Source organism: Aythya fuligula, chromosome 1 (assembly GCF_009819795.1).
Source record: "Aythya fuligula isolate bAytFul2 chromosome 1, bAytFul2.pri, whole genome shotgun sequence".
Lineage (NCBI taxonomy): Eukaryota > Metazoa > Chordata > Aves > Anseriformes > Anatidae > Aythya > Aythya fuligula.
This window is the reverse complement of record NC_045559.1, coordinates 182,228,731-182,241,488: the sequence shown is the minus strand read 5'-3', so window position 1 is coordinate 182,241,488 and position 12,758 is coordinate 182,228,731. Positions and strand designations below refer to the sequence as shown.

The following is a 12,758-nucleotide window of genomic DNA, read 5'->3' as shown; positions in this document are numbered from 1 at the left end:
TTTACAGGAAAGGACCTGCAGAGTTCTCATTACTGATGGTTCTGGAAATGGTCCTGAGCAACCTGCTCTAGGTGGCTCTGCTTGAGCAGAGGGGTTGGACCAGATGACCTCAAACAGTCCCATCCAACCTAAACCATTCAGTGATTCTGTGATCAGATATGCAATAAAGCCTGCTACAAAATAATGATGTAGATTAGAAGACTTCCAACTGTAAGACCGCATCTTATTTGTTAACCTCATTAGATAACAAACTAAAACACCAGTCCTAATCATCATCCACACATCTGCAAAAGCAGGATGTTATCAATGCCAAAGAATGGAGATTCAGAACTTAGAACAGTACTCTCATCACTCTCATCCACTTCCAAACTTGTCTTCAGCCACCCATATGAGAAAGATGACAGGGAATCAGAGGGAGCCCAGCAGATACCTGCCAGGATGTTAAGAGAGCTGGGCTTTTTTAACCTGGGGAAGAAGAAGCTGAAGGGCCCCTACCAGCAGCTTTCCACTGTTTATAGTGGAATGGCCTGAAGCTGCAACAATGGTCAGTTCAGGATGGATATCAGGAAAAAGTTCTTCACTAAGAGGTGAAGAACTGGGAAGAGGTGAAGGGGCACTGGGACAGGCTCCCCAGGGAAGTGGTCCCAGCACTGAGCCTGCTGCAGTTCATGAAGCATTTGGACAATGCTCTCAGACACAGGGTCTCTTTCAACTCCGATATTCTGTGATTCTGTGATTCTATAAATGTTTTGTGATTAAACACACACTGATAGAAATAGGAAGACAGTTTTGTCTGGGTTTGCCTTACAGACTGTGGAAGTAAATTGGCAGAACTCTTATATATCAGGGAAATTAATCACTTAACTACATGTTAACCTGTCTATGTGTTTGTTTTTTTGACATAAACATACATACCATCTGTCTCTCTATATGTATGTATATGACTATAGTGAATGTCAGATTCCTAGAAAGTCTGTGAGGGAAGCTGTTGTTTCAGCACAGTAATAAGAGTTAAAAAACATCAGCATCTGTATCTGAAAAGTGCTGTATCTGCTTTAGCACATCCCAACCTCCAACCCCTCCCTGTCATGTGCCAAGAGGCTACAACCCATGAACTGGTGGGCAAAAGAGGTCCGTATTTCATACCACACTGACACCAATGAGAAATTACAGGCAATGACAGGCCTAGTTCTTTGACAGAAAGAAACAACAAATGTATCATCTAATGAGATTAATAAAGGAAAACAGCTTCCCTATAACATTATTATATTATATTCAAAGGCTCCAGGTTGGAACCTGGTCCCCATTGTGAACACATAAAAAGCATGGTCTCAGGGAGTTTTCAAGCTAAGAAGGATAGATCAAGCAGAGATACGCAACGTTTTTCTTGGTCAGTAAAGGCTGCTGGGTGTCTCTGTTGTATGAGACATCACATAGAGATGAGGTCCATTTCAGAACTGCTTGGAATCTAACAGACAGTGATCAAAAAACAGTTTACTTGATAACCCATGGGAATTTACAGGTGCAGCAGGGATGTATGGGACATGTCAAATACAGCTCTGTGAAAGGGTAACAGCCATTATCTCAGGCACTGAGAATATTATTGGAGAAGTGTCATCGACTATACAAACTCACCTTTGCAGAGTCAGAAACGTTGTCCCAGTACGGAGATGGAAAATCCACCTGTCCCATCAAAATCTGATCAAAAAGCACTTCCTGGTCATCTCCACTTCTGTAAAGTAAAAACCAACCAAAAAAAAAAAAAAAAAAAAAAAAAAGACAACAAAACCCACAGAGACATTATTTCCTGAGCTGGTTTTAAAAAGCTTCTTGAAATTGCTTTTAATTGGAGTATGCATTTGGAAACTGTTTATTCTCCTCAAGCATGCAACCACAGGTGTGAATGCTGAGATCATAACACGATGTGCATTTCATATCTTCTTTCTGAGGTAACCTGCTTGTCTTTAGGACTGTCAAACACTTTTCAATTGCTTTGAGGGGGAGAAAAGATCTGACATACCATTATTAAGTGGCTTAAACTTTATTTACTTTTTACCAACCACAAAATACGTTGTATTTGGTCCATGAAAGAAGATGTTTATTTTACTGTGTATTTTAAACATCAGGCAAAGGCACCCAGAACCCATAATGGAGGATCTTGTTTTGTAATGCAATGAAGTTTAAACTAAAATAAACAAACATGAGACAGAGACTTTACAGTAAAATCACAGACATTTACGGGATTTGTGTAAATTACTATCCAAATCACAGGAAAAAACAAACCCTATAAGCAGAGAACCTTTTCCAGTTGTGCTTAATGCAAAAGCAGCACAAGAACCAATTAACAAAACAAGGATGGTTGAATAGACCAGTCCATACCCACGGAATGGAGGAAAACCACAGAGCAGAATGTAAGTAATCACGCCCGCTGCCCAGATGTCCACCTTCAAGCCATATCTAGAAGTGAGAGAGATATGATTAGAGAAATCTGATTTCTAGGAACTACAGTACAGGAACAGGGGAAACATCTTCAGAATTATTAAGAACTTATGTATTCCAATTTAAACTTTCTCTATGTCCTATCTACCTACCTATTCTAATTCTGCTTTCATATCTTTTTTTAGATTTACATCTTAAAACTGTATCAGATCAGAATGTATGAATGTCCAAAGACATTCAAGCTGTATTGCTGAGCTAGAAAGTGACCTTCACCAACAGAAAGCCTGCAAAACTGACCACAGTTTGCTTAAACTGGCAGATATTTATTTCATGGAACAAATCAGAAGAAAAGGATGGTGTTTGATAATGAAATAAAACTAAGTAAATGGTACTTGGCAGTCTCTGGGGTCAGTGTAAGAATTAGGTTTATTGTATATGCAAATGGATAGTTAGTAACTTAGTGAAAAAGTGAGAATTTTGAGGCTAACTGACAGAGCAACCTGCTCTAACTCCAAATTCAGCACTGCTTTGAGCTGGTCTGGGTATGATAGCCTCCAGAGGTCCCTTCCAACTAAAGTTTTCTGTGCCATGATTCTATGTCATACCCAAGCAAAAGCAGCATAAAAATCCTAACTAGAAGAACTTGTATCTGGCACAACAGCAAGAACATATTCCACTGTGAATCTATCAATGAATCATCACTAGAAGTGATTTACCCAGTTTCAGCAATGATTTCTGGAGCTACGTATGTTGGGGTCCCACAAACAGTGTAGAGAGGTCCATCCACAATGGTTGCTAGGCCAAAGTCTCCTAACTTCAGAGACTTGCTTCCATCTTGGTGTTCATAAACCTAAATAAAGAATAAAATTCAAAGGCTTAGAACAGTTCTACCAAGGGAACTACTGTATCATTTACTAACTGCCTGAAATGTTCCTTCTAATTTACAGTCTTCTTTCTCTTTGCATACAACTTACTTCCCTGCATGCTTTGAAAATTTAGACAAATAGGACAACTTCCCTTGAAGAAACTTGGAGTATTTGGGAAGACTTACTTTGCTACCTGGCCAACAAGGGATGCATTTCTTCTTGCTAGAAGCTAAAGCCCAAAAGCAAAGGTCTGACCTTCCAGCAGTGATGTTCCTAGGTTAACTCCCCAATGACAGCCAGTTCACAGTGCAAGGTTTTTGAGTTTTTAAGTTTTACTTCTGCAGAACTTAGTTCCACAGAACTTCCACAGCTTGCACAGGGATTTCACATTCTTAGAAAACACAGCGGTGACTGCACTGATAGCAACAATAGATGCTTCTCTGTGTACTGAGGCGCAAGATACAAATGTAGCTGGACTACTTCACCTAGAAACAGTCCTCTCCTTGGATGATTGTTATACACCAGTCTCTTAGTGGAAAGTTCCCATCACCTTCAATGTACATAGTCTAGGCTGTTAACGAGTACACTTGAAATTCCTCTCTTAAAAGATGGTCTTTACAGCAGCGTGTTTTTTGTTTTTGTTTTTTACGTGTGAAGGGAGATAAAGATATAGTCACAATCCCACAAAGAAATACACAATTTTAAAAGCTGGCTCACTGCAAAAGAAGAATCCCAATCTAAATTAAACATTACACTATGTATCTTTCTTTAATCCAGGTACTAGTTTGGGTTCTTGCTTCCCATTTTGAATGTTTATGAAATTTAATGCTGTTTACCATAACAACACTTTGAAAATGGAAACAGTCAACAGAAGGGCTTCTTAAAGTATATATGTATATATATGTATCACATTATTGTTTTGCAACCCAAATCAAAGCTCCATGCAGTCTGGCTCACCAATAGTGATATCATGTAAACAATTAGCAGCAATGCCTGGCAAAAATCACCCCTAATACCCATTTTGAACAGCTATTACAACACCAGAAATCAGACTTATCTACAACTTCTTGCAAAGTCCTGGATTTTTTTTTTTTTTAAATGTCATGCTTTCTACAATGGACCCTTGAACAGTTCACTTGGTTCAGAAATTAAACCCTGAAGTCTTTCTTGCTATAGATCTGCTCATAATAGTTAGTTATATTATACCAAAACCAAACCAAAACAAAAACCCAACAAACTCAAAAGCCAGCACCCAAGCTTGTCCTTTTTTAATGCTAGTCACATCTAGAGAGGAACCCCCTCTCTATCCTGAATTCCCACTTCCAGGTGATACACTCACAAGCAGACATTCAGATTACACAAAATTCTTCTCCCTTCCTTATGTTATTTCTAATAATACAACTGGATTTTAAGAGGACCAACAATTTGATATGGATTCACATATCTCTGCTGCTAAGCCACAAGAAAGATAGGTTTATAGAATACCACTGAAAAAAAAGCAATTATGGTTTTATTAAAAACACAGATTGTTAAATACATCTGGTTCCTGAAACTGAAGAAAGTGCTCTCTGAAATGGCAGTAATAAATCTAATTTCAACAACAGTTTTAATTAAAGGCTAGAGACTACAACTTTAAATATTCACTTGCTGAAAAATGTTAAGTGTTCATTTAGACATCAAGAGCTGAATCCAGTCTAATTAGCATTTTATTCTATTTCATGCAGTTATCTTTTATAAAGTCTTCTCTGAGTTGTGTTGACCTAGTGATTATTTATAAATTTCCTCCATTAACAGACCACACCTTTTATGACTGATATATGCTAAAAAAATTTTATGATATTTAAAATTAAATTAAAATTTAAAAATTTAGTGATATATGCTAAAAAAATTTTACTGAAAAGACTTGTTTGGCAATATTTACTGATGCAAAAGGTTTGGTAGTTGTGCATTTTCTTGATTTTTGCCCCATCTGTTTCCAGGGATTACTTTCCTTGGAAAACTACTTTAGTTGACTTGTAAAATTGAACAAAGTAACTTTTCCTCACCCTGTTATAACTCCATATAAAAAGGAGCCCAATGTGAAGCTGTGGTATATTACTTGCCAGTCAAGGAATGTGAAAGATAATTTAATGCTCGTGTTATTCAGAACAAATGCTATGTATGTTCTACTGCATTTAAATACGGAAGGGCAATTAAAGAAACGGGGATTAGTGCAAATTACCCACTATGTAGTGCTTTCACTGTTTTAACTAAGCAGTAAAACTGTGTAATTGTACAACACTAATTGAATGCAGCCACACATAATTGTGTGCCACCATATGTATCCTATTACTATAAAGACTGTCAGTATTTTCTAAGCTGCTCTTGTGATCACTGCAGATGGCAACAGTCAGAGAAGTTGTTCTCTAGGGTTTATTATATGGCTATAAAGACATCCCATGACTTGACAAAATAAACGTGCTAAATAGCAGCAATTATGAAAAACGTTCCAATTAAAACATGGAATACCCTCTCTAGAGAACAAAAAATGTGCATGTTGATAACAAAAACACAGAGATTCAGCATACCCTAAAGTCTAAGCCATTTGACTGTTAGGTAGGCTTATAAGTGCTTTATAAAAGCCAAGAAAATAACCTTAATTGCAATCTGATGATATAAGGAACTATCAAAGTAGAAGGTACCTAGGAGGTACCTAAGGCCATGAACAGTTAATAGGGTCAGAACCTATATAAGATTGGTTCAAAAGCTCTCTTCTAAGACAGTGTTCACTTATTTCAAAGATCTGATAAATCTTAGAGAATTAATATAATTTGTTAGTCAAACGCTGGCTTTTGAGGATTACGTTGCTGCACACTCACAGCTCAGTATCAATAGCAATGTATGACCTCTATATACATATGACACTGGAAAAATCACTCAGAAACAATTTGTCTGCAATGCAAAAGGAAATCTGGTAGCGGGTATCACCAGAGATGGCTGGGCAGGCAGATTGAATCCTCTTCCAGTTGCCCCCACCTCCTGACAACTTTCCTCTCTTCCCCCAAAAGCTTCATCCTACTGATGCCAGGCATTCAGACACATCTCAAGTCAAAAGCTGGCCAAGTCTTTGCCCAGACCAAGACACTACTGTACATCCCAAATCAAAGTGAATCCTGACATGTGATTGCTGTTACTTCTGCATGCCACTACTTCTGAACAGCAACGGCTGCTAAAGAAATATCAATCATTGTTTCTAATTAAACTTCTGCCCAACATGTTTTAAGCAGTTTCTGGAAGATTAGTCCAGGCTACTTCATCACCCAGAATTATTAAGGCATCTACCACTAGACAAAACTCAATGGTAAAACTACTGTTCCCTGGAAGTTTGGCAAGATCAACTGCAGTCAACTTTCCCATAAAACCTCTTCAGTGTCAAGCAGTACTAAATACATGAGAGAACTGATATTCTACATATCTTGAACGCTGTTTTATGGTTGCAGAATGTACGGAAGATTGGGGCATCTTCATACTGGAACATGTCAGCAAACTGGGAAAACTCAGAGAACAGTGAAATAACAATCAGAATAAATCAATTTATCAAAAGAAATGAAATTAAGTCAGTTGGGAGAACACAACTGCTGCATTTAAGAGCACAAAATCCCCAGAAGAAGGACTAATTGTCAGGGTGGTTTTTTTTCACTGTCTTCAGTGGATAGCGTTCATATACATTCAATCATGAAAAGGAAAATTTAGGATGTTTGTTTAGGAAAGTGTCTTAATAAAAAGTTCTGTAGGACTATCTGTGAGGCCCAGCAGGGAGAGAAGGACTCAGAAGTCTCTTGCTGGTTCTGCTCTGACATGCTACATGATTTGGATGCAACATTTATAGAATTTTTGTAAAACTAAACTGCTGCTAATTGCATAAGCAGCTGCAATATGGAGTCGCCTATCGAGGACACAATACCTTTGTATTTATGAGAAATTTGAAATTACACTGTAGCTCACTAAAAGGTCACTTCTAGCGATCACTGGAACAATTCTGTCGCTGCATCTTGGTGAATAGTCTGGGCATACCAGCTGATGTTACTGCCTTCTTCGTAATAGCTATTAATCTTAGGAGAGCCTCACAATGCTAAGACTAAAACTAAATGACTTAAAAGACTGAAAAAACTTGGGGTGTGTCTGTAAGGAGGGAGAAGCACAGACCTTCTCTCACACACTCCCAAGTTATCAACACTGGAAGCTGAATTTTCACTTACCAGGAGATTCTCCGGCTTGATATCTCTGTGGACAATGTTCAGGCTGTGAAGATATTTGATAGCACTGGCCAGATTGTAAAGCATCCCACTGGCATCCCGCTCTGTGTATTTGTTGGTGGAAGTAATAGCATCAAACAGATCTCCTCCCTGGAGCAAAATGACCATGGCATGTAAGCAACATTACTTGTGGAATGACTGAAATAATTTAGGGAACATCAAGGAGCATGATTTACAGAGGAGAACGAGGCGGGAGGACCAGTAGTTTCCATGCAGAAAACTACTATAATGTTTGGGCAATGTGCTTACATCCCCCATGATGGCAGCTGAACATATCACTAACTCAGTACTATTTGTCATGGCTTACTTGGTCAGCCAGGAGGCTGGAGTCTCCTCTGCAAACCATTCCCACCTGCTGCTGCTTTTGTAATATGTCCAGCACTTGCCAACCTGCGTGTTCAGAGCCCCTGTTGCAAATTTCTGGCATGCTTACATACTTGCCTGTCATGGTTCTGCGTACCAACCCTTGCTGCTCTATTATAATTACAAACAGGCTGACATCAAATATTTGTCTAAGTCTGACCGAATACCAGAAAGATGAAGAAATTATGAATAAAACTCAAAACAGCTACCTGCCATTACTGCTAGCCTATTTTAAAAGACTGTTTCCACATCATAAAACTTTGAATATTTAGATTTTAGAAAGCATTTTCTCTACACAACATGTGACATTTTTGGTAGTAAGATGCTCTTCTTGCACCTAATATGGGTAGGTGAATGTAGCTAATGAAGCACATATGGGTAATACTGAAGCTAATGCTCTCTCATATATATATTTCAAAATCCTTCTGGAAGCCACTTTAGAATTAACATTATTATTTCACCTTAGCTACAAAAACATCTGGCACTGTGCCATTGCCAAGACATCATGCTGTCTAATTCAGTTTATAGCTACTGTCAGTGAAATTAAAGAGAGAGAAAAAAAAGAAGAAATGAAGGAATATTAAGTGGAAATCCTTAAAGTTGAAATGATCTTCAACAGGACCAGGGGCAGCCATCACATTTGGATTGTACTGCCAGAGCTGAGCTGGCAAGTGGGAAGAAGAACATGTAAGTGTTTGGAGAAAGACTTAGAAAAAAATAAAAAGTTTAAAAGTAGAGATTAAGAAGGAAGCGATACAGAACAGAGGAAGAAACAAACACTTATTAAGGAACACTACTTACTTCTGGCCTTTGCTCAAAACCCAAGCAGTACCACAGAGGACCACCACCACCACCACCAAAAAGAATAAGGAAAGGATAATTTTGCAAAAGCAACACAAAAAACTGTACTGCAGTCACATTGGGATAAAAAATACATCACAGAAAACTGCTGTTTTCTTTAACTATTGGTTAAAGAAAAAGTAGGTATTTTTCTGAAGGCAACAGAGGAGTCCCAGCTTTGCAAACTCTCATGATTTTATCAACAGCCTTAAGTTATTTAGTGTTTTTTTGTTGTTGTTGTTTGTTTATTTGTTTGTTTTTAAGGCTCTACTGCAGGGTAATAAACACTGTTTTCACTCAGAGAAAGAAGGAGAGGGGAGAAACAATTTTTTCCAGAAATCAATCATGTATATTTAGAAAATAGTAGGAAATGGCAACCACCAAAGGCTTGAACCTGAGAAAACAGACACTTCTTAAAAATAAAACAAAACAGACTCAAAAGTATTTAAAAAACGGCATTGTTGAGATGCAGCTGAAGTATGCCTGTGCAGGTTTATTCCCACTGTAGATGCAGAACTCCAGCTTTGGAAACTGCTTGCAGCCAATCGATGTCAAATCTGGACCACATCAGAACCTCTTGCTCTGGCTGGTGACTGATCAAGATACGTCAAGGAACACAGTGTCAAGGAAAAGGAGGAAGAAAAGGCCAAGCTAAACCAGATAGAGGATTACTGAGAAAAGCCAAATATTTGGCAAAAGTACAATATCATGTACTTCATGGCATTACCTGATCCCTAAGTATTAGATATCAGCATGTGGCAAAATATGTGGGATAAATAATCTGTCTTCCCTAAGCTCCTTCCTGTGAAGCCCCTATACCAGCTGCTTTTTAACATGAGGTAGTGGATTAGACAGATCTTTGGTCTTATCTAATATACTCCAGATGCTCCAGAGAAGTGTCCATAACATCAGCAAAGGATCTGCCTCCAAACAAAGAAAACAATCTGAGCTGAGATGTGAGGGACGAGAAGGAAAGAAACTGAACTTTAAATAAAAAGAGAAGGGGAAACTTCAGCGTGAAGTCAGAAGAAAAAGAACAAATGCTTATGTGCAAGGGGAACCTAAACTCCATAGAAGACAGAGGATGTAGAATATGTTAACAGGCTACCAAGCCAATTTGAAGCAGAATTATTTTCTCCAGGTTAATTGTCGACTTGGTAAAGTTTCTCATCAGGTAGTCTGGTAAGAAAAGAGAGCGTATATTCTATCTGTGAGACTCTGCAGCCAAAAGAGAGGTGATATCCTGGAAAGAGTTAATGCAGCTGACAGCTATATCAGACGGAATGGTTTTCAGACTTCCCCGTCCCTGAACAGCACTTTACCCTGCGAGGTTCTGCTTAGCTGATTCACACAGCGGGTCCCTATCATTTATTCAGGCACAAGGGGTGAGTTCAGGATGACATTTCAGCCTTAAATCCCCTGTTTGGGAGTGAAATCAGACCAGCAACATCTGAATGCAGTTTTTATCATCTGCGCACATGAGGAAGTATACTTGGAAGTACAGTAACCAATTATTTATTTATTACCTTGTTATGTAAATGATATAATCTCTCTTTTCTTCTGCAAAAGTGAAATCATATCCTGGAGCAGTAAAAGAAACTCTGTAATAAATCTTGCCTGTTAAATTGGCCAAACTCCTGTTAGGTTTGAATAACAATTTTGTTTCGCTGTGTAAAAAGGCAACGTGCCAGAAGCCAGGTCCTTGCTTCCTTTTACAAGCACCACTTGCAATGTGTTTATATTTGTATTTATGAAGTGCTTTTTCTTACACTTTACAAAGCAATGAATGGTCTATCTGCCATGAGGTGAGGGCAGTATTTGCAGCAGCCACTTATGTCAAGCATGTTACTGCCAATTAATGCAGGGTGGTATTAACTGAAACCGTGCTCTGCAGTATCAAGCCTTTTCTCCTTGAATTTCTTTCCTGTCTGTGAGTTTGATTTAAACTCAGGTCTTCAAAAGTCAGTCAATAACAGATGGTTAATCAATTCTAACAGTGCATACTATGAAATGGTAACAGTCAGCAATTGGTGAATTAACAATTAATGTCTTTCCAGAAATACCTTCCCTGGTGCCCACAGAGCCTAACAAGTCTTTTGTGTTTTTTTTTTTTCTTTTTTTCTTTCCCCAATTAAATATTAAGCAATAGATGTTTGCTTCACAGAAACAAAGTTAACTTCCCAGGACCAGGATATTTCTTCCAAATTTCTTCTATTATTCAACATAAAAGTATAGAGCATAAAAACAGTGCTCTCTAGGATATCTGAACTATAAAGATGTCTACAAAGCCCTTCTATTGCATAACTAAAACCATAAATATCATACTATTTTCAGAAACCCTGAAGAGTAAAGAAGAAAGAGTGCAAGAAAACAGATTTTTCCAGAAAGTGATGAATGGTTTTCTTTATATAAATCTTTTAGGCTAGTTATTTTGCAAGAGTTTCTGGTCTCCTCCTCTCTTATTTAGCTGAGGAGGACTTTGATTAAAAATTCACTGGAGACTACAGTTTGAACATTTTTCAAGCATGAATAGCACAGCAGGTTGCACCCATAAAACCAGCTATGTGCGTAAGTCTTGGCATGTTAGACAAGGCACAGCTTTTACTTCTTAGCACACCTCATGGGGCCAAGATGAAGGATTGATCAATAGAGGCTGAAGTGGTGGCTACGCTAGATTACAATGTTGTGCAAGAGTACTTGAGGTACCTTTGAACAAGCTATCACGGGCACTGCAGAAAGCCTACAGTAGCATGTATCTCAGCGAGCTCATTTACCACATAAAAGAGTAATAATTATGATTAAAATAGTGTTAGATGGTTAATGGCATCTGATCTAAAGCTGTGCTATTTCACATTGCACTCACAAGTCCATGAGAGGGCTGTGACTATGAAGAAGGTGGGAATATTCTTCTGGGACTGGCTACAGAGTGTGAGCATTTTGCTTTTTTTCTTGGGATTTAACTTCTCCATCAGAGACTAAATGAGGATGACAAGTAGCCTGTCAGTTCCTTGCCACCACCATGTCCCTGTGTGCTTCCTCAGGGCTTGGAGGTGGTGGACACCAGGGTTAGCTAGACCATAAGCTCCACAGCACCACTCCAGCCAAGTAGGCATCTGGAAGGCTCACACCTCTAAGGGCAATGCTGCCATCTCAGGGCATAACCTGAGCTTCCCAGGGACAGCAAGGCTGTCTCAGCCTGCTGTAGGGACAAGGAGAATCTGTGGCCATCCACCCACTTGACAGCCTCCCAGCAGCACAGCAGCTTTGCAGAAAGCAGAGAAGTGCAACTGGAAACACAGCTTGTCTGGTCTGCTACCAGACAGCACAGGGGATAACAGACCAAACAAAATACTTTTAGCTGCTCTGATGGTGACTGTTTTTCACCACAGATACAGAGGATGCCTACTGAAGGTGACCACACTTTTAAGTGGAAGTGATCTTAAGTGGCTGATTTGCTCTTAAGTGTCGAGAATCCACATACAATAGGCCTGTGTTTAAATGCTGCTGCACAGCCAAGGTTTCCTTACTATAATATTTGTCCTTAAACACTTAAATCAGTGGATTTCCCAGGTATAGACCTGAGAGACTGCCTCAGGAGAACTTGCTGGTCAAGATACAGGTCTGGAGGTGGCTGCTGGAATTTCCTTTTTGCAGAAGAGCTGAGGAAGGAAGAAGAATTGCTGATTTCATAATCAATGTGAAAAACAGGTGTATTCTGTTACAATAGATATGGAGGACAAAATGTCCTCAGTGACTTTCTGTCCTCATTAGGATAATTTACTCAGAAGTATTTTACCACCTTTTATGCAGAATGACATACTTGTGTATTAGTACCAGAACTGAGAGCTAAATTCAGACTTCATACACTGTCTTGTTGACAGTATGGGGACAAGAGATGACCTGGTCTGAGTTTCGTAATCCATTTTGAATATGTAATTCCACCAGAGAACAAAAT

The 12,758-nt window shown here is 38.8% G+C and overlaps 1 protein-coding gene across 3 annotated transcripts in view; it reads right to left on the bottom strand.

Moving 5' to 3' along the window:
• The window catches only part of DCLK1 (doublecortin like kinase 1), a 243,734-nt gene that overhangs the window by 30,111 nt on the left and 200,865 nt on the right, over window positions 1–12,758 (bottom strand). For all 3 annotated transcript variants that reach the window (XM_032188918.1, XM_032188910.1, XM_032188929.1), the window contains 4 exons: window positions 7,544–7,690; window positions 3,156–3,289; window positions 2,380–2,457; window positions 1,636–1,732 (listed from right to left, as the gene is read on the bottom strand). In XM_032188918.1, the coding sequence (XP_032044809.1) occupies window positions 1,636–1,732; window positions 2,380–2,457; window positions 3,156–3,289; window positions 7,544–7,690 (456 nt within the window). The remainder of the gene's footprint in view (window positions 1–1,635; window positions 1,733–2,379; window positions 2,458–3,155; window positions 3,290–7,543; window positions 7,691–12,758) is intronic.